The sequence below is a fragment of the Triturus cristatus genome, chromosome 2_2 (genome assembly GCF_964204655.1).
Source record: "Triturus cristatus chromosome 2_2, aTriCri1.1, whole genome shotgun sequence".
NCBI classification, from domain to species: domain Eukaryota; kingdom Metazoa; phylum Chordata; class Amphibia; order Caudata; family Salamandridae; genus Triturus; species Triturus cristatus.
The window spans coordinates 290,519,764-290,542,653 of record NC_140582.1 but is presented as its reverse complement, the minus strand read 5'-3'; the positions used below and the strand labels follow the sequence as shown (position 1 = coordinate 290,542,653).

The 22,890-nt window shown below is 44.2% G+C and overlaps 1 protein-coding gene across 1 annotated transcript in view; it reads right to left on the bottom strand.

Annotated features, from left to right (window-relative positions):
• Positions 1 to 22,890, bottom strand: part of MOB3B (MOB kinase activator 3B) — a 372,623-nt gene that overhangs the window by 52,154 nt on the left and 297,579 nt on the right. The window contains exon 3 of the mRNA XM_085641328.1: positions 21,532 to 21,734. Coding sequence (XP_085497454.1) covers positions 21,532 to 21,734 — 203 coding nt within the window. The remainder of the gene's footprint in view (positions 1 to 21,531; positions 21,735 to 22,890) is intronic.

The window sequence follows — 22,890 nt, the reverse complement described above, 5'->3', positions numbered from 1 at the left end:
ATAGCCGCTTTACCATCTCTCTGACTGGCAGGTTTCTATAATTCCTCTGCTCGCCTTTAGGGAACAACTTTTTTCCTTTTGTTTAAGGACTCCATGAATTGCATGTATTTTTTAGCTGTCTTATTCATATGCTTTTCTGCCCTGCCTCTGCTCTCTCTGCTCATGTCGCTTCTCCAGAAACCCCCCTTGTGTTGCTCTCTCGTGCCCATGTGCTTCTACCTGCTTGCGCTTCACGTTGCTCTGTTTTGCCCTTATTCTCTCCCTCTTGTTGAATCGTCCCAGCCTGTATGCTGTTTTGCTTCACCCTCGTTTTCCCCAACCCACTCATCCATTACATTTTTAGGTCTCGCCTGACCCAGCGCATGCGCTGGTCTGGCGAGACTTATTGAGAGGACTCCAAAAAGTGCTACCAGGCCAGCATAGAGCTACAGTGCATGTGCGCGGGCGCGCGCGCGCGCGCTGCGCTTTACCGCAATTACTTTCACTTTCGCGGCCGCAGGGCCGCTTTGATGTTTGATCGCGATTGCGATCACACGGCTTGGCATAACCAATAGGTCTCGCTTTTGGGACCTTATAAGTATTTAGTTATGCAACTGTTGCCTGGCTAAACACTTATAAGGTCCCAAAGGCGAGACCTATTGGCTATGCCAATGCTTGTTTTTAATGTGCTGTAGCTGCTACATTTTAAATCGGCTCCTTCAGGGAACTTTTTAAAAATGTACCTATCAATCTTGGATAGATAGAACAAAATAAAAACTGTGTACTCTTGTAGGTGTGCACCTGCATGTTGAACGCATATGTGAGTCTCTAAACTGATACGGTGGTCATCACACCTTTTTCTTTTTTCTTTAGCCATGTTGCACTGCAGCTGTGATGCTGTACAACATGGCTAAAAACATTAGCAAAGCCAATAGGTCTTATAAGCAAGACCTATTGGCATTACCAATGCTTGTTCCACGAATGAACACTCAATCAATGCTCAAACAGTATATCCTTTGTATATTTTGGATTTTGAACCAGTGCGATTATCCCCATTTTGACTACTTCATTATGCTCCTTGTAAAGAAGCTCATAATGCATCAACTGGCCAGAAGACTCGAGCTCTGGTTCATAATATTCTCCAAAATGGAGAAAACCATCTCTGCTGGTCATGTAGTAGGAAGTTATTTGTTCTCCAAGGAGGTTAGTAAAAAGGAACGGTCTGAAATGGAGCTATAGTCACTCATTTTAAGAAGATCCAGAGCTGTTCCCCTAGGTGCGCGGGAGCCTCTGCATTTTTTGCAGTGACTGGGGACCTGTCTAGATAGGAAACAATTTGCAGAGTCATTAAGAAAGCCCCAAATGGTTTTAGACATGATGACTAGCTGAATTTCTCAGCTTCTTACAGTCACAGCCATGTAATTTACGTCAATGTTATGTGTGTTCAAAATAAAAGTGAGTTAGATCATTTATTTGTGCAGTTTATGATTATTTGTTTGTGCAGTGTGGATTTGCTGTACCTTTCAAGGTGTTTGTCAGAGTTACCCCAGAATTAATGCAGACACCCAAAGTCGACACATTGACTGTGTTGCATTGCTTTTTCTTTCATATTGTTGATAAATGGTGACCTACTGGTCTGGATGGATAGCACAGACCTCAATGAAGCCCCTTTATTTCATTTCATGCCGTAAGTGTTCCCAGAGCCCTTCCTCTTCCGATGCCTGTTTCTGTGTGTTTCCCTGGCAAACTGTGTGTCCCATACCACCTGGTTTCAATTAATGTCTATTCACTACTCTCCCCTTGTCTGTCAACCACATTTTGCCACTGCATATATCCTCTTACCTGTCCCTGCCCTCAGTGGTAGCTGGCACGGATCAGGGGTGGTGAAGCGGGGGTGTAAAATAAAAATTAACTTACCTTATCGCCGTGTCTCTCCAGTGTTGTGCTTGGTCTGAGTGTCATGGTTCGGCGCTCAGCCACGGAATAGGAGACTGGGCAAGTTTGCCATCCAGGCTGTAATGCAGCCTGGGTGGAGAACATGCAAAGTGCGCATGACTGTTTGGCCGGCCCGAGACGGCAGGCCAAACATTCATGCCCACAACTCCTCCCCCTGATCTGAGAGCAGAACAGCTCCACCCCACCCCACAAAGCTGCCGCAGCAGGAGAAAATAAAATGATAACATCTAATTAGTAATATTTAAGTTTTCCTTATTTTACACTGATAAAAGCAGTGGGGCGATGCTCTCCCGCCTTAGCGGAGGAGCGACCACTGCCTGCCCTTCTCCCCCTTTGTAATCCTCCTTCATCGTCCCTTTACCCTGTATCCTTTTACATCTTATGCCAGGCCTTTCCGTTGTGCCACCCGAAACGCTCCATCCCTTCTTCACCTCACCACCCCCCCAAGAGTTCATCTTTGCCCCACTGCCTTTCTTCTGCACCTGGATACCCTCACGGGTGACGAGCAGCCCTCTACAAATCCATCTCACATTACATTACAGAATCTTCAAGGCAATGTGGTTGATTGCCAAATCTCTGACAACAAAAAAATTACTTTCAGCCTAGTGTGTTTAATTTACCCACTGCAGGTACACACCACCCTTTCCAAACAACTACAACATCCACTTCAATGAAAACCGCCATCTTGTCGGTTAGGCATCTTATCTCTGTGACCTTATCAAATCACTTGTTGGATTGAATTATTAAGTTCCACAGCAGATAAATATGCGTCTAATAGTCACCTAATACAACTTATCACAGTCACTAACGTCATTGCATGGAGATAGACTGCAGATTGTTTTGCAACTAGATGACCAAGACTCATAGAGTCATTTATTCAGGTTCACCAGTTCCAATCCTGGTACGAGAAGATGACAATGACATTTCTTCTGAAACATGGCTAGTGTGCTTAGCAGTAACTAGATGACACTTAGACATGACCAGTGAAGAAGCAATTACTTCAAAGACAAATATAAAAACGTGCCTAATGTGGAGAAATCTATTAGAAATTAAGAATACAATGGCAACTGAACTAAGTAATTGAGAAAAGCATATAAGAGCGTGATGAAAATTTCTGGGGATGTAGTATGATGTGTGACGAGAACTACAGTTTTTCGAGTAACCAGACATTCAATTGTTTAAGTGTGTTGGATCTGCCAACATAATGTAAATATGCATTCAACCTCACGACTCAGTTCGGTCTCTAAAGAGAAGCCACTCATTACTGAAACCACTTGCTGCATGCATGGTTTAGTTTTTCAAGCTATTTATTTCACGCCCCCTTCTTCGGTCAGATATACTGTAGACATAAGAAAGACATGAGAAAATAATCAAGTGTCACTGGCAATCCTTGATATGAATGTTTGTAATTTCAAATCTTTAGATCAGAACAAGCTTTGGCAAAGCCATTAGGTCTCACCTAAGAGTGCAAGGATAGATGAATGAGTGAGCAACCTAGTATATGGATACATATATGGTGGGTGAGTACATGTATGAACAGTTGAATGAGTGAATGGATTAATGGGTGAGTACATGGACGGTGGCAAAAAGGTTAAACCAATCAAACAGCCTGGGACCTCAGATAGTAGTAGCACAAGTGCTTTATTTTTATTCTTCATGTTTGTAAACATTCTCACTCTTTCCTTTCCAAGAGCTGCACACCAAGTTTTTAAGTGGTTTGAGGGAAAAGGGATGGTGTGACCATGTATTATATTGGATAAAGTACCCCCTGGCGTACATTATAAGGATATTGCAAGTCACCTCGTGGTTCCATAACCTTATAAAGGAACTCGGCCTTTGGCCTCGTTCCTCTGTTTTGTTGTTATGGAACTCCTCTGTGACTTGCAATATCTTTATAATGTATGGCATAGGGTTATTTATCCCTTTAAATACAAATGTACCATTGTGATGGCAGTGCAGATATTAGATCAGGTCTGGGCAGCATATTAGCAAACATTACCACAATATAAATAAGAAACCATCAACAATATATCAAAACAAGCATTACAGCAATGGGGGGAACCATTGTTCCAAGGGTGCGTACAACACGTGAAGAATTTACTCAATTGTGCCAGTAAACTGATATGACCATTGTAAGGTGTTTGGTTGTAATGCTAAACAACTGAATCTGTTTTCTCTGGAGGTTGACTTGTCTCTCAGGCTTTGCTACCAAAGGTCAGCAAAAGTTTTTTTGTGAAACCTAATCGTTTCTCAGGGTTCCCCTATTTATTAATTTGTCAGATTTAAAGATTTCATGTTAAACTATAGATACGGAAACAGGTTTCACAAAAACACGTGATTGAAACATGTAGGCTGACAAAATGCCTATGTTACATAAACATCCATCAACAAAAAGTCACTTCACAAGTATTTTAGAAGTGGGATGAGTTACCAGTGACGGCTCCTGCGCTATGGCGGAGGAGCGTCACCCCACTGCTCTCAAGCAGTGCGAAGAAGAAGCATAAAATGAGAATAACTTTAAGTTATTATCATTTTATGCTTCCTGCTGCTTTGCGGGCAGGCAGGGCTGCTCTGCTTTGCGAGCAGGGCAGTGTAGGAGTGGTTTGCCAACTCCTAAGTGCACAATGACTGCTTGGTCGGCCCTCTTGGGCCACCCAAACCAGTCATGCATACCTTTCCACTTCTCCATGCAGGCTGCATTACAGCCTGCATGGAGAACATACCCACCTTTCCAGCCCCTGGCTGAGCAGCGTATCATTTCACTCAGACCAATCACAACGCTGCAGTGCAGTATTGTGATTGGCTTAGGGGAGGGAGCCTGGCTGACTGCTTCCTGTAATTGGAGACAGCGAGGAGGAGCAGAGACGCGGGACCCGGCAGCGGTAAGGTAAGAGATTTTTTTTCCTCACTCCCTCCCGCAATCGCGACCCGCTGCTGCGACCCCTCCTGTAACCTACCGTGCCCGCCCTCCCCACCCGCGAGCCATGCCGGCCGCAACTGTGCATTACTAGAGGGCCAAGTAGAATTGTGTGCAGGTCGAAATTTGTGTGAGGAGACATTTGTGCAAGGTCAAGATTTTCGTAGTCTGTTTCTGAGCCTGTGTTTTTTGGAGGGAAAAATTGCAGCCCATGTTTCCATTTGCTACTGCTTTCTCTACTGGGAGGAGCAGCTACTCCTTGGCGGCTCACTTCCTGTAACGCTATATCCCTCTTTGTCCTCCCTTAGTACTACAGAGCAGTCAGGTGTATAACTGCTTCTAATATACCAGGCTCCATCTATGTTCTTGCACCTGAATGTTTCGCAATATTGAACAATCATCCCTGCCCTGGTTGGAGGCATCGCCAATATGTTGTTTTAGCAATATTTAGGTTTACACAGCCAACTCCTTCAATCTCTCTGAAGTTTCAGACGCGAGAATAGAAAACAAATAGAAAGGAAGGAGAAGCCTTCGCAACTATCACCCATTGGGAATGGTAGGTGTAATTGTGGTGCTGGGACAGGGGCAGTCCTCCTCCTATATGGCGGGCACGTTGCAGAATTGGAGTCATTATCATTTTCAGATTTCAGGGGTTGGTGAGCAAAAGAAGTTACATTACTACAACCGCTGAAAATGTCTTGCTCCGCTCAAACTATTACGTTTTGAATTCAGGGGTGGCTGCTCCCTTTGAGCGGAGGAGCGTTGCCCCAAAGGCCAAGTTGAAAAATAAAATGGTAATAAGGTTTATATATTACCATTTCTTTTTTCAGCAACCGACCCGCCATGAACTGAGTGACAGAACGGAGCGAGGCCATTGCTGCCAAATGGCAGCAGGGACCTGCGCGCTTTAAAATGTGCATATCTCTTTGGCCGACTGTCTTGCGATGGCCAGACAGGCATGCACATTTTAAACTTCTATAACCCAGCTGTCTTGGACAGCTGGGTTAGAGAAAGCGCAGGCCTCCAGTGCTCTTGAGAGCGCTGAGTGAGGCCACTCCAACCAATCCTGTTGCTGTTCTCATGCTGGTGAGAGCAGTGCCAGGATTGGTTAGGGGAGTTGACTGGGTCCTGTGGAAGAGGATGTTGGGTCGCCCCTTCAAAGTAAGTGTTTTATTTATTTATTTTTTGCCGCACACCTTATTTTCCCCTGGAGAAGCAGCCCCATGCCTTTTTTCATCAACAACAACCCCCCCCTCGCCCCCCCCCATAGCCTTCGGAACCGTAAGGAGGCATCTCTGTGGCAACCAGCAGCTGCGAGCAGTCAAGTTTGGAGTCAGATTTAACTACTATGGGAATGTAAAAATGATTGTTTCATTCAGTTGTGTGGCCGCCTCAAGCAGTGGCATTCCATTAATCTGACAGGACTATTAAGAGCGCTTGCATAGCACCATCTGACCTCAGTATGATATAGTAGCGCTATCTTGATCTGGGTACTGCTGTTTGGGCATGTTTTTTTAGTAGAGATTTGTTTGTTGACCTATTACACTAACGGATCGCGATTGTTAATGTTAAATTAGGAGGGGGCCGTCCCAGATAAAGGTCTTTGTAATGTGTAAGGATGAGCGTTCCATAGGACTGTGATGTTGTCCTCGAGCTTGTCCATTCCCGGCCTTGGCAGGTACTTTCACCACGGCACTCTTGCCATGACTCTCTAGCAGTGAAGCAGTATTGTGCTGCCGAGTGGATGACATGTCCGAGTTACCTGTTTAAGATGGTTTGGTCGAGGACAGGTACTGCTTGTTGAGCCCGCGCGGTTAGCCTTATGTTTGGCTTTGGTGCCTTGTTGTGTGCAAGAGGGTGCAAGGATTTCCGTCTGGCGTGATCTGTTTGAAAAAGGGTACTGTGGGTGGAAAGTGCTGTTGGGTGTCCAGTAGATAATAGCCAGCTACAGCATTGGGGAGGCGTTCTGGGTTGTGTGTGGCTAGCTCTGGTACTGGTTAGGTCAATGTGGGATGTGTGGTAAGTTTGGGTGTTGACTGTATGAATTATTAGCGATAGCCGTCTATTCCCAACGTGTGCGCATTGAGAGCCAGTGTGGTATAACGCTTGCTTCCTACCGGACCTGTTTGCCGGTTGAGTGATTGTCCCCACCGAGGTTGAGGCGCTTCATCAAGATCATGCCGTCCTGACCCCCCCCCCCAGTGTTTTTTGGAACGAAAATCAGCATATTGACGGTTCCATTTATAAACCCCTGTATCTGGGGTTCTTAAGGAAGAAAATATATCCCATTTCACTCCTCGGAAGTTCACCATGAGCGGACCAGCATTACCGCTATGAACTTAGAATAAACTGTGGGTCGTCCAAGTTGGATTTTAGATGTTCATCTACCTTGGTCTGGTTTGACCTACATGCACGGCAAACAGTAAATCAGAGAAATATAAGAAAATACCTGTATCTGAGGTGGCTTTTCCTGAAGAAGGTATTTACATGCCGAAACGAGTGTAAAAACCACCCGGGAACTGCAGTCGCTTCACAACACAGATACATTGCACTACATCAAAAGCCTAGTCATTAGATCTACATTTGTACTAAGTTGAGATAATCATTGATATTACTTTGATATAATGTATTACAATCTGTTTAATACATCTCTGTTTAATGAATTTTCAAATGTCTAATATGTTAGCATTAATCCTGACTGATAAGTGTAAACGAGCAGATAGATGAATGTGGTGTGTATGTGGGTTGCTTCTATTTTACTTATGAAGATGAAATACATTTAAATTAGCATTAATAAACATTTCTATTATATGTGTGCCTGTCTCTCCTATATATCTGGTGTTCCTTGAAAATACATTTGTTGAAGTTACCCTAGGAATTTACAGTATGTATAACGCCACGTAAGATCATTGGCTGTCTTATGGGTGAAAATCAAACAGGGAAAAAACAGTACAAAACAGTGCAAGTTTTAAAGTTCATAGTCTACAAAATCTGAAAAATGAATGCAGGTTTTTAGAGGCGTGTGGTGGATGTACATCCGCCGAGTAGATCCTGGTTTGTTATCTTAAGGAAGAAAGCATAGAGAGGCAGCATAAGCTATACAAATATAGGTGCACTATTCAAAAAGAATACATTACTTAGGCTCAGAAGATGAGTGCATTAGCTGTTGTTTAAGTTATGGCCTGATACCCACCCTTTCACACGAGGAAACAGAGGATGGTTGAGATTTTATGGGCAGTACATATACAAATTCCATCATTTCCGAGGGGACTATTTCATGACACATATGAAACAATTAATGACTTGTGAAGGGAATGCTTTCATAACCTGGAAGGGAACAGTTTCAGTTCTAGTGTTGAACAATTTCTTAGCTAGTTTATGGCAATTTTGTGGCTCATTAGGTGTAATTTCACAACATATCTGTCATTCGTATCATGTAGGGTATTTGCATGGCCTGTGTGGGATACATGTATGGCTTTTGTGTTGAAATGTTATTGCAAGTGTGCGATAATTAAATGGCTTGTTTGAGGCAACAGTAATGGCTGTTTACGGCTTGTGTGAAAGCAAGCACTTGTGATAATGGAGCAGCTTAATGTCTCAGGTGATGGCCCTTTTATGCTAACAGCACACATTTATATTATGCAATCCAATATGTCCACTCTGATGTTTGAACAGCTCAGTGGATAAAGACCCATGGCAAACATTTCATGCTGACATGATGGTAAATGTTTCCAGGGGCAGAATCACACTGCATGGCCTACTGTATAGTAAGTGTATAGCTAATCCCTGGCAGCACAGCCCCCAGGATAATATACTGCATCAGTAAACACTTATAAGGTCCCAAAGGCCACTGCACTCGAAACCAAAACACATGGGTAAAAGACTATGGGACATATGTATGAAGCCCATTTCCCGTTCGCACACAGGCCGATTTCTCAGAATCGGCCCGTTTGCGAACGGGAAAAAGCCTTTTGGGATGTATCATCCCAAAAGGGCCTCGCAATATAGGGATTCGCAAAATTTGCAATTCCTCATTTTGTGACAGCATTTAAGGAATCGCAAATTGCGATTCCTTAAATGCGATGTAAAAAGCACCCAAGTTGTGCGATTTCTCCTTAAGAAATCGCAAATTACCACCAACTTCAAGTTGGTGGTAACTTGCGACTTCTTTGAAAAATGCACTTTTTTGCATTTTTCGAAGTGCTATGTGTGCCAAATGTGCACACATGCACATTTCAGGAGTGCAACAGGGTGTCCTTTTGACACCCTGGCACCCTTGAAATTGCATTCTCAATTTGCGATTCTCTAATTGAGAATCGCAAATTGAGAATGTCTTCCCATTCATTCCTCTAGGCCCATAGGAATGAATGGTGAGGTATTCCTTAATTGCGAATCGCAATTTGCGATTCGCAATTAAGGAATATGTAGGATTTGCTAAATTATTTGCAAATCCTACATACATAGTGTTTTGTGATTCTCAAATAGCTATTCTCTAAAAATCGCTATTTGAGAATCGCAAATGTATCCTTTGATACATAAGCCCCATTGTCATTTACGAAAGACAACAACAATTTCTCAACTGGTATCATTTAAAGAGGACAGTTAGGAATGCATGTGTAAAGCATTACAAGACAGAAGGGGAGACTCTCAGTAAGTTTTCTTAGAAAAATATGAACATGGCATCATGTATTTAGCAAACAGAAATGACAAGAGCAAAGGAACATGAAATAAAAAGGACAAATTACAGTTGTAACAGCACTGCAAGCAAAATATATTTGTGTGAACAACCCGAATTGTACTTGGTGCTCGAGTGTGTTCGTGACACAACGGTGTGGCGACGCAAGTGACAATGTGAAATCAGCTAGGAACGGCGCAAAGTGAAGTGAACAAATATACAGTGGAATCAGAGGTTCTAGTCAGAAGTTCGCAATTTTTGGGTAATTAATAGGCAGTTATTTGAAGAACCACATGAGAAGTGCGCCATCAATTGTGCTGACAGGTCGACGGCGTTTCGATCCAGTAACTTGGGATCATCATCAGGACCGGGTTGGTATGATAAAGGCGGTGCTGGGAGAGCAGAGGAGCTGTGTAATGCTATGAATCGGCGTATCCGGGGAACCAGGTATCAATCTATCTGAATTGTTGCAAAGAGTCGAGCTCAGAAGCCGTGTCTGGGATTGCATCGGTGGGGAGGCACTGATAGAACGTAAGCAGGGTCTAGTAAAGTACCTGAATTGTAGTACAAATCGAGCTCAGGAGCCGTGTCCGGGAAAACCTCGGCAGGAAAACACTTGGTAAACGGTTAAGGCTCTGAATTGTTGCAAAGAGTCGAGCTCAGGAGCCGTGTCTGGGATTGCATCAGCGGGGAGGCACTGATAGAACGGAAGCAGGGTCTGAATTGTAGTACAAATCGAGCTCAGGAGCCGTGTCCGGGAAAACCTCGGCGGGAAAACACTTGGTAAACGGTTAAGGCTCTAGTGAATAGAACATCAGTCGGGAGCGGAGGGCGTCTGAATCAGCCGGTATCCGCCGCGGTCAAGTGCGGTGTGCACACAATTCAGACCCTGCTTCCGTTCTATCAGTGCCCTTCTTTCTTGTAATGCTTTGCACATGCATTCCTAACTGTCCTCTTTAAATGATACCAGTTGAGAAATTGTTGTTGTCTTTCATACACTTACCCTATTCTCAACGTGGTTTATGGCTTTTCGCTCCTGTTGTTTGATACACCATTGTCATTTACAGCACCAATAGATCTAACTCTCGCAAACTCCAGACCTATTGCATTGCAAATGCTTGTTTCTTGCACGTCCCAGGTGCCCAGAAGTCCCTTGAAACCTTGTGACTACAGTACATGTGCTGTATGCACGAATACATGTGCTGTATTAATTCCTTCAACTTCAGCACAGAATGCAATACATGTGCTGTATTCATTTATTCAACTAAAGCACAGAATGTAATTTTCTGTGCAATGTGTTAACTATTTGATGAGTCAGAAAAGGCAACGCTTTGATTGTATGCAGCTGCTTGTCGCTGAGGTGTCAAGTTTGTAGCCACCATTTCTTGTCAAGCAAATACGTTGTTTTTGTCCGACAAGAACGTGCTTGTGCTTGCCCAGTTTGGTGTTATCACTTCTAAGCGCGTGCCACTGTCATGACTGAGTGCAGTTTTTGACGCTGCCCTCAGAATGCATGTAAGTATGCGGACAGTGAGAAAGAATGTGTGAAACCCCACACACATGCACTGCATTGTGTTATGATGGCTTTCTTCTTGGGAGCACAGCGTGTACTCCCCCACAGGCTGCTGTTTACTGCCCTTCTAACTTAAACAAAGGACCACTCTTGAGTGTGTTTCCGTTGTCAGTGTTGGTGATTGATTTCACTTTAATCCACTGCTCTCCACACGTTTGACCCTCTCTTTAGGGTGGCCTCTTTGCCAATATGGCGCTGTCTCTACTTCAGTTTCCTCCTTTACCACACATTTCACAGCTTGCCTCTTCCCATCCGCCCACATCCCAGCTTCATTAACGCTTTAACTGCCTAGCAAAGGCATGGACGCTCATAAATCTCTGACATAGACATAGAAGAAGACGGAGGAGGTAGATACTCAACAGCACAGGGCACCGAAACAGATAAATAATACAGCAGTAACCTACAAAGATAGCTAACATAGAAAAGAGACTAGTTTAGACAGGTGTTCACCAATTTGACACCTGTAAATAAAGATGTGTAGTTGTCACCCAATTCAAGGCAAGGTAGGTTCAGGCATCAATCATCCTAACAGCCGCAGACAAATAGGATTCATACGTCGCTCACGTTCCAAGCTGTGAAATATAGCATTAAATGTATTTGTGTGGCAGGCAGGCACTCATCAGCCTGAGGCACAGTCAAAAAAAGACAAAACTCGGGTAACAGTCATTCAGCAGCACAAAAATAATCATAGGATCTAATGTGACAACCACCTATGAAAGATAGACTCAGATCCACAAGAAGTATTAATGCGGCATAACCGATACACTGGTTTGAGAAACAAAAAAAGGACAGGTGTGCCTACTAGATAGGCGGTACGGCGCCAGCCAGAAGACAAGCTGAATCAAAACAACAGAAAAACAAGAACGTCATCCACAGTACAACTGGAAAAATAACAAGCATTTGCAATACAATAGGTCTTGCATTTACGCGAGTTTAAGCAATTCGCATAGTAAATGACAATGCCTATTATTTTCGTTTTTAAAAACATAAATAAAAGGGATTGTCATTTACAATGCCAACAGCTTAAACTCGCGTAAATGAGAGACCTATTGCATTGCAAATGCTAGTTTAAGTTTAAAACTGAGCGAAGCGCCACTTCAAGGACACTGTGCTCGGTTTCTTTTTCTTTTTTTAACTTTAAGCGGGCACCACGCTCACTGTTAAAGAAAAAAAAAAGAAAGAAACCGAGCACCGTGTCCTTGAAGCGGCGTCGCGCACAGTTTTAAAGTAAAAAACACAAAACAAAACAAAACAAACAGAGCGGGGTGTCCCTGAAGCGGGCACTCTGCTCATAATGAAAGTTAAAAAAATAAAATAAACAGAGCGCGGTGTCCCAGAAGTGGACGCCGCACTCAACATGAAAGTTAAATATAAATAAATAACTAAACTGAGCGTGGTGTCCCTAAAGTGGACATTGCGCTAAGGATAAAAATACAAAACAATAGCATCAGCCATTGTCCCCATAAGTGCCCTTAAACAAAATACTGCTAACCCCCTAGATAAAGCCCACTGTGTAACGAGCCAAGTAAAAGGTTCAGTCGTTATGGGCTGTAACAAATGGCGACAAGGCGGTAACAAGGAGGACTAACAAGCCTCATAATGAATCGGAAGCCAGCATTTACCAAGGACAATGACGCCAGCCAATGAAAAGTATGGGTGGAGAGTGGGCAACGCTTACACAGCATATCTACTACTACATGCCTCGCAGAGCGAGCAGCGCCTGTGCGCTGCCGGTAGGCTCAACCTAAAAAAACTGGCTCATAAAACAGGCATTAACTTACTTGAACTATTCCAATCAAAGTATGATGCAATGGGGGCAAGAAAAATGAGAGTATGGCAGACACACACCTTCCTAAGGTAGGTGATTGGTAGACTCAGTTGTATGATAGCCATTCGAGAGCCTGACAGCAATAAAGAAGAGGCAGTTACCCAACAAACTAAATTACAGAACTGCCACAATCCCTCATATGGCAAAAACAAAGAAAATGAAGCGTACTTATTTGGCCAATGCTTATACAAATAAAAGAGACTGATGTTCCATTCTTCCACTCAAATATGCAATGCAAGACATCTATGGCGGGCTTCTATTTTTATATCATTTATTGCAAGCCTTCCAAAATGTGTTGGATAGTGACCAAAAATAATACTTTTTGATGTACTGATGGCACCACCAATCACTTTAAAAGGGACCTAATTTCACTGAGTGGCCTGTACCACAGTAGATGTGGCATAAAGGTAAGGGCAGAAAGAGGCACCCAACTGCTTCTCGGGGTTTCCTTTGCCACAGCTCTATCAAAAAGTTGTCCAGAGAGAGATTTCTTAACATGCTTTGGGCACAAAAAGACAACTGTTGCTAAAGTATTTGTGTGACTACAAAATACTCTACCGTGTAAAATTCATGTCAGAAGAGAACAAGGCCATTATACCTGTTTCATGAGGGGTTTTGTTGTACAAAGACTGGAATCACAGTAAAAGCTTAATGTGGGCTGCTGGACAGTGTTTGTGGAGAACATCATGAAATGAGGATGCAAGTCTGTTATTGCACACAAGATAAAAAGCTGAGTACCTGCTATGGATTAGAGGAGTACCTAGAGATTGCAGTGCACAGCACATCACAAAGGGAGAGTGAGCAGTAATCCCAAGTACAAACAGATGCCAGAAGCCGCAGGTCATAATCTGTGGTAAAGATGAGGTTTGAGTTCTTCCCTTGGAGGGAGAGTTTAGATCACTGTAGGATGTCCTGGCTGCAAGTGATGGAAGGCACTAGGCATTGTGCATGAGGTGAAGAGGCATCAAGAACGTGATTTCAGAGTACTACTGAGAGGGGAGCTAAGGCTCCACTCACTTGCTGGTTCCCTTGAGTACCAGATTTGATTGGGCTGAAGTTGTGTGCTTCCACTGAAAAAAAGGTACTTATATTGCACTTTTTGTCTAGTTGCACTCATTACAGCATGACTGAGTTGGTTATGGTGGCATGCAAATGATCATGGCTATAGGTGTGATGTGTTTATTATGAAATATCACAATAAAGGCAGTAGTTACTGTGAAACGCGTATGTTAACAGCAATCCATATAAGGTTAGATTGTTATGAAAGCCTGGAAAGAAGGACTTTGTTACATGGAATCTCACAGATTACTGCAGGAGGCACAGGTTTTGGTGGTGTCTACCCCATGACAAACCACCGTGGATGCAGAAGATTTGCAGTTTGAGATTCATTGGTAGGCCCTCTTAGGAAAGATAATATTTTACTTAGCCAGCTATAATTTTGTATTCCTTTTGAATTTTATGACTGTGTGCCTGATGGTGGCCTTGTTGGAAAGCTTACATTCAAACCAGGAGGACTAAGTTACTTATGGTAACAAGCTACAAGCCTAATTGGTGCCCTGGAAAAGTTATGTCTGATGCTACATGTCCAGTCTGCTTATTATTAAAGGTTATGACAAAGGAAGTATTCTGAGAAAACAACAGGGTGATGGAAGGAATGCTTTAATTAATCTTAGCCACTGGCAATTGCTCTGAACCTCATTTCAGACCATCATTTTTCACCTACTGTGCCATTCTGGACAGAGACCCGCTGTATGCAAATGAGTGTTTGCTCTGTTCAAATGGAAACAGTCCAACCCCAACTGTCAGGCCAGATCACTTCATATCAAAACACATACAACTCCAGACTGGTTTCAACAGGGTCAGTTCTTAATTGCATAAGGCAGACCATTGTCTAAAGTGGTACAGTGGGCAAGAAGTGATGGGTTGGAATCCTAGCCACAGCAATTACTAGTGGTTAGACTACTAGCAAGCATATCTTCCATCACATCTTGTGTATATTATGTAAAGTCCTAAATGCCACAAAGTAAGCCCAGATGTGAGTCCGTTGAGCACACACACCCACCCACACCCACACATCAAAATATTGCCCCCACCTGAAGGGAGCAGCATTAGTAGATTCTCCCTCCGGGTGGGAGCAATGCCGGCTCCTGCTGCATGCGGGTGGCCGTGTTGGACCTTGGAGCTTCCCCATGAGTATATGGTAGGTGCTGTGGTTGGGCACCCACGTTTGACAGTGCAGGCCCCACGGGGATGGGGTCCCCGGGGCTGGAAAAAACGGGTGTGGGGGGGGCCACACAGATTCCATCTCCTTTAATTCAAATAATGGCCCTGGGGGATGGGGTCCCCAGAACATCACAAAGCTCGAGGAGGAGGGCAAAGTGAGTCCCCTCCTTTTTAATTTAAATAAACAGCCCTGCCCCTACTCCCCTTTAATTGAAAAAAAGACCCATGACTTAGCAAGGCTCGAAGACAGGGGGCACGTAGATCCCCTCTCCTTTAATTAAAATAAACGTCCCTTGGTGATGCGGTCCCCAGGGCCTAACAAGGCTCGGTTAGCGGGGCTACACAGGCCCCCTCCCCTTTAATAGTAAAAAAAAATGCCCGAGGGATGGAGTCCCCAGAGCCTAACAAAGCTTGAGTCGGGGGGTCACGCGGCCCAGTCTCCTTTCAGTAAAATAAGGCACTGGGGTATGGGGTTCCCAGGGCAATGTGGCCCGCCCCTTTAATTTAAAAAGACAGCCTGGGGTCCCCAGGGCCTAATAAGGCTTGAGGAGGGGAGCACGGGCCCCTCTCCCTTCATATAAAAAAAACTGTGGTGGATGGTGCGCCCAGGGCCTAATAAGGCTTCGGGAGCAGGTTTACTTGCCTTCCTTCTCCCGTTCCAAAAAAAAAAAGGAGCGGGGGATGGAGTCCCCATGGCCTAATAAGGCTCGGAGAGGGGGGCACATGGACTCCTCCCCTATAAAAAGCATACGGTCCTGTGGCCAACCCTCTGCATGTCGGGGGGTTGGCTTTACGTATGGTAATAAAATATTACTTTACATAAAAAAAGCCTAGAAATTCCCTGAAACAAACAAAGGTTAAAGTAACATTATGGTTAGATGTGATAAAAAGATCTGTTTTTTTTTCTTCAAAAAACCTTAGAAATTCATGGAAAAACTAAAGGTTAAAGTACCATTATAGTTAGGTGAAAATGTGACAACATTAACGTTTTGGAATTAAAAAAAACCACAGAAATTCAGCAGTGATAGTTAGCAGAGCTAACTATAACGTGTGTCCCTGTCATACACTGCTTATGACCTCATAATACATCACTCATGACATGTTCTATGACATCATTGATGCCTTCTCAAATGACATCATTGATGGCATCACTGATGACATCATCCAATGAGTGTGTTAGTTTATTTTATAGTTTACGTAGTGGCAGCTAACTACCATGGTACTTCTCTACCTAATTTGTTACAGCGTGTGTCCAGCTAATGGATGTAAGTGTTTACAAAACGCCTGCACTCCTAATACATTATAGCTGTGCTGGGGTATAGAACATGTTAGAATTATTTGCATTGAAGAGTAACCCTGTGTGCATGTGACAGTTCATGATCTTTGTTTATTATGTTCCAAGCACTTGTTTTGGTACTGCAGAAAAAGGTTCCAGCAGGGCAGACACCACGTACTACATACTAAGGGCCTCATTTATGAGACCTTATCGGCACTTTTGTGCACCCAGAACATCTCTTTTTTGACGATCTGGTGGTGCAATGTGCCACCTCATATTTATAAGGCCACGTAAGGCCACTTTACGTGGCTTTTCATGGCCATATAAATATGTTCCCCTTTCACGCAGAAAACTGTGTGAAAGGGGAGTTCCATGGGTGTTGCTATGGGTGTGCCCACGCAACACCCATGGAACCTGACACATTCTCAGATTTACGAGCAATTGTAAACCTGGGAATGCATCAGAACCTAACGCCACCCCAGGGGTGGCTTTACGGAGGCGCAACGAAGACAAATGAAAACATTTCTTCTTGTGCTTTCCTTTTTCTATGTTACCTGCAGAATGCAACACACATAGAAAAAGGAAATTGCCTGAATTGATTATGTGCAGGAAGGAGTCCCTTCCCGCACAAAATCAATCAGCCCGCAATGCAGGCACCCTTGTACCATGGTGCAAAGGTGCCTGCGTTGGCGCACAGCAGCCCATTGTGCGCTGGCGCAGGGGAAAAGGTTCAAGAATGTGCTGTATCACATAGATACAGCGCATTCCTGCCCTTTTCTTTTGCCGTAGGGCAGCGCAGCAAGGAGGCCTGCTGCACTGCCCTACGGCAAAAGCCCATAACTGAGGCCCTAAGTATTGTAAACAGCTTTAAGTTATTAGACAGAATCGTCTCAGCATGACAAATTCTTCTTAACATAGAAGACTGTGTGCACCAGGTACTAACTGATGTGCATGTGCTTGCTTTGCTTCAGAAGATGGGCTATCTGTAAAGTTTTCATCACAATATGAAGGCTATAGGTAGTATGATCTTTAGCACCTTCAGAACATGGTTATTTTAAGTGAATAGTGTCTTTTATGAGTGTACACTGTTCTAACGAAACACATTTTTTAATACTCTGTGGTATATTTCTCATGAGAGTTTCACTGTCTACAAACAGTGTGGTATAGAGTAAACTCTCTCCATAGAGTAAACACTGTTTACACTACCCTTTTTTCTACTCATTTCAACTTCTTTTCTCAATGTAGGTTTGAAGACAGTCATGGGTTTGATACACATGAAAACTGTCCGTAGTAAGGCATTAGTTATGTACCCAGGCTTCAGTATCTTGAGGAGCTTGGTTTTCCTTCAACAGTTGTATACAGATTGAACACCGTGTGCAGGAATGGCTACCCTTTCATCTGTGGTTCATAATGGACATGGGCCTGGCTACCCATGAAGTGTATGGTATAGGGTCAATGTTGCAGTACATAATCCAATTTTACTTGGTAATGTGACTAAGTGAGCCAAGCTGGTGGATGCTTAACCCCTTGTGTGCCCATGACGAGCTGGCCTCGTCATGGGCCGCGGTTGCGCTGTGCCCATGACGAGTCCAGCTCGCCATGAACCCCGCCCGCCAATGCAACGCCCGGCACAGGGCGGGGAAAGGGCGTGGCACACAAGGGGTTAATGCTGTAGCTCGGCACCGGCCCAAGCTTATCCTACAAAAAAATCAATTCCCTCCAAGGGCCATCACGACTTTGGTAGCCCTGGCGAGTGATCGGACACTCTTAAGCTACCTAGCGCTGAGGTGACTGCCAGACTCCACCAGGGAGGCTCTGGTTGTACCGTTACCCAAATCCAGCTCGTCAGAAGCCGGGGCATCGGATTTCCAATCCATCTCTATGCTTAAGAACGACTTTAAGGTTCTGAGCAAGGTGCTATCTTCCCGACTATGGCCGTACATGAGAACTGATAGACACTGATCAGAATGGGTTCATCCCTGCTCACAACATTTCCCTCAACCTCTGCAGGCTATACAACATTATCTATAGCCATGACGGGTCAGACTACCCTCATGCCAAAATCATGTCTGTGGACCTAGAAAAGGCCTTTGACACTGTGATGGGACTTCCTTGAGGCAGTCATGCTCCATATGGGACTGGGCGAGGGATGGGTCAAATGGGTGTGGCTGCTCTACACAAAGCCCACAGCAAGGGCAAAAATGGGACACACCATCTGGGAATCCTAAGAAATCTTCAGAGGAACGAGGCAGAGGTACCTATGGTCACCACTCCTCTTTGTCATAGCTATTGAACCACTGGCAGAGAGCTTCCGAACCGCGTGGAGAGGAAAAGGACTCACAGTGGAGGGGGAGAACATGTCACCCTCTCTATGCAGATGACCTGCTGATCTACCTGCAGAATGGGGATGAGGACATAGCCTACGCTTTGCAAGTCCTCGAGGAGCACAGAACTTTCTCGGGCCTCCGAGTTAACAGGGCCAAAACACGTCACGTGTCTTCCTGATGGCCTGGGATGCCCTGTGGCCCACTGGCTGTCCATCCAACATCCTCTGGGTACCACGTACCTTTATATACATAGGTATTCAAATCTTTCACGAAGCTGACGATTTGCGGGAGTGTAATCTGGGTAGGACCATGCGCTCCCTTTGATCCTACATCCCCTTGTGGCGATCGATCCGACTGCCCTTAATGGCATGCATAGCACTCTCCAAGATGGTTACGCTCTCACGGTTTCTCTACTACTTTGTAAACCTGCCAGTCAGGGTTCTGGTACCGTGAATTCACTCCTACGAGAGTTGATCTGAGACGTAGGCTGTCAGTGGGTCTCACTTGCCACACTTCGCCACCCATTTCTGGGAGGGTAACTTGGTGTTGCCAATTTTGAACTGTACCACATGGTGGCACAACTTCAGTAGGTCACTAGATGGCTAGATGGGGCTGAGCTACAGGAGCTAGGACCAATCGGCTCCAAAACAAACCAGGAGACATTGCTGGTGAAATTGATCTGTCCCGCACTAAGGATCCCACGACAGGGACTCCTCTATGGCAACAGTGGTGAGCTGTTGGTGTCGCTGACTTCAGCGAGTGGACAGCGCTGTTCTTTATGCTCCCGAGCTACTGCTGGTTGGGCTGCCACATGGGAAGTTGCTCACATACTTCAGGGCAGATGAGCTCTTGCACAGAGGTGGGAAAAGTAACAGTGAGTGACTGCTATCAAATGGACACCCTCATGCCACTGCCAGATCTGATGAAGCAAATTCCTTATGCATGAGGCACTTTCACTCATGTTCCATGAACTATGGGGTCAGGAAGACGCAGAACCCATGACCCACTTAGTTCAACAGCTGCTACTGACGATAAGGACAGGGAGGCACTTGATTACATGGTTCTACAGGGCACTGAATGCGATGGTTGGGAAACCTTTGGAAGCCCTTAGGGGACACTGGACCACCGAGTTCGGCCAAAATATCCCGAATACTGAATCGGGGCGACTGTTGGCATACCCACAAAAGGTATCCTGTAAGCCCCACCTTAAATACATCCAGAACAACTACACACACAGGACATATTTGATACCATGCAGGATCAGGGCGATCTACAGGGGTTAGCCCAGGCTATTCCACCGCAGCGTCATGCTAGACGTGGACTTCAAGCATATGACATGGGGGTTCGCCCAACTGCAGGTGTGCGGGTGGGTCGGTCCTCTCAAAGATTAATGTGACCTTAAACAGCACACGAAAGAATACCAATAGAGGTATGCCTATTGGAGGCCTTCCCTAGACCCAAACCCAAGAAGGATGGGAACAGGTACCTTGACCTGGCACTAATGTTGGTGAAGAGAAGGACAGCTATGGCTTGAAAGTTGGCGGTGGGGCCTAAGGTTGAGATCTGGACTAGGCATATGACATTGTGGGCCAGAGCAGAGGAGAAAGAATTGCAGAGGGAAGAGGCCCGGGGAGTCCGCAGACAACCCATAGCGGGCCTATGGTCGGAGGTGGTGGACGAATGGGAGCCCCCCTCAAACACCGAGACACAGACTGAGGAACCTTGAACAGACAGCAGAGACACAGACCTGGCCCTGACTGACTGAGTGGGATATAGCACCAGAGTGACATTGTGGAAGCTGATGACTGGTCCGAAGGCTGCTGGAGAAGACACCACATGAGGGACCCCCCTGACCTACCTGATGTTGGGTGGGGTTCCAGCGACTGCCAGGTGTTGGGGCATTGGGTGGACCTGGGAGACCCCCGCTTCCTGGCAGGATAGACCCCAGTGCCTCCCAGCAACACTAAAAACATAGGAGACATGTATCTCGCCAAGATGGTAGTAGGTTATAGTTTCAGTTAAGTTACTAATATAATGCATATTCGGTGAATCTCTCCTATCACACACTCACTGAGCGGGAAAGCAACCCTCCAAGTCCTCTTAGGATGAACGACAAGAACTGGGACACAAACGTTAACATAGTAATACACACACTCAGGCCTTGGGTGTGGAGAGGCAACAGATTTGCCGCAAATCAAATGGGTGGGTTATGAACTACCAATGTGTCGCATAATAATATGAAGATTTTTAAGACTATTTACCAAATGCCAATAAAAATAAGTTTTTAAAAAACCACAAGCTTGCTTTACTGTGGTATATGTGTATGATAACAGTATTGATGCTTCATATTATTCTGAGCTATTTTGCACTTACTTTCGTAGCACTCATGCTATACCCATTTATAGAGCAATGTGTATAAAAAAAAGCTTGGATAATGTCATCAGTGATGTCATCAATTATGTCATTTGAGATGTCATCAGTGATGTTATCAATGATGTCATAGAACACGTCATGGGTGATGTCATAAGCAGTGCATGGTGGGGGTGCAAGTTAAAGTTAGCTCTGCTGACTATAACTGGTGAATTTCAGTGTTTTTTTGTAGTTCAAAACGTTAATGTTGTCACTGACATATTCACCTAACTAAAATGTTATTTTAACCTTTGGGTTTTTCAGTGTATATACATATATACATGCACACATTTCAAAGAATTTGGCCTCTAAAACCTAAATTGAAATTCGAAAATGAACACATGCAATATTCTTTATTTTAGACTTACCAAAGGCTCCAATTCCTTGCGGTCTACAAGGTTGAGCTCCGTCACAAAGTAGTAAAAGTGCTTGTAACAGGTGTTGACATGCGCCTCCGCTCCCATGACAATGATGCGGTCAAAGTGGTGTATATAAACATGGACGAAGACCCTGAAGAGTCTGCAGAGGATCTTCTTGCAGATCTGGAGGAAGTTCTTTGGAAAGGGAACACCTGCAAATAGGAGAGAAAAACATATAGTAAGGCTTCCTAAATGTTCTGCAGCCATCTTCTCAGTGAACTTGTAGGTTTCAAAAAAGCCAGCAAACATTTTGAGACTTATTTTTTAAGATTTGCCGCTGTGAAAAACTGGATCCTATTAACTTTACAGGTTGCTGTTTATGTAATGAAAAATAGAGCAAGCATGTTTTGTTTTGAGACTGGTTTAAATTGCAACTAAGATTGGCTAAATCTTATGCCTATGCCGATGATTCACTAAACTCAAGCACCCAAGCAGCACTTATGGGCAAAAGAATTCCCCAACATTATTTTACACAATTTTTGCTGCTAACATATTCGGGAGCAGGAAAGGAACTGTTTTTGGAGCATAATCACTTTGCTAAATTCCCTATTATATGAACAGGAAATACAGTATACAATCAATTTGCTCCATTTTTATTGTGCCTTATAGTCTATATGTAATGCATCCTGCAATCAAAACATGATCAGTATAAAGTAACTACTTGGCCAACTTTTTACCAAAGGATCTTACAACTTCATCAGTCACATTGATGAGCACATTTTGATTATCTTCAAATTTTGCCTGAGCACTGGTTGCCCAACTTCCTATTTAAAAAAAAAAAGGGGAAGGGTGATTTTATAATTTAACGTTGCTTAACACTATTGCTCAATTTTCTATTTTTAAAGGGTGCTTAAGTGTTTTTTTAGTTTTTTTTAATTTTATGTAATGCAGAATGTCACAGCTCCTCTGTTTTTCTCAGTGTCACCTGGAGAACCTCCCATAAAGTGGCAAAAATGGAAGAAAGTTTTTGAACGTTATGCAAGGGTGTGTGGTTCATCACTCAGTGCTAAACAAAGATTTTCACTCCTGCTGCACTGTTTGGGGTCTGAGGTCCAGGAGGTCTATGATCATCTACCTGAGTTGAGTGACAAAAAGGCCCAAAGTCTAAATGAATTCGAAATTTGCATTAATAAACTGGACAAACACTTTTTTCCCAAGATCAGTACTATATTAGAAAGGTATCATTTTGCCAAGAGACTACAAGCTGAGGGAGAGACCGTCGAAACTTATGTTACTCATCTGAGAAAACTTGCATCCCCTTGGAAATTTGCCAATTAGCTTGATGAGAGGCTTTAGAGATCAATTTAT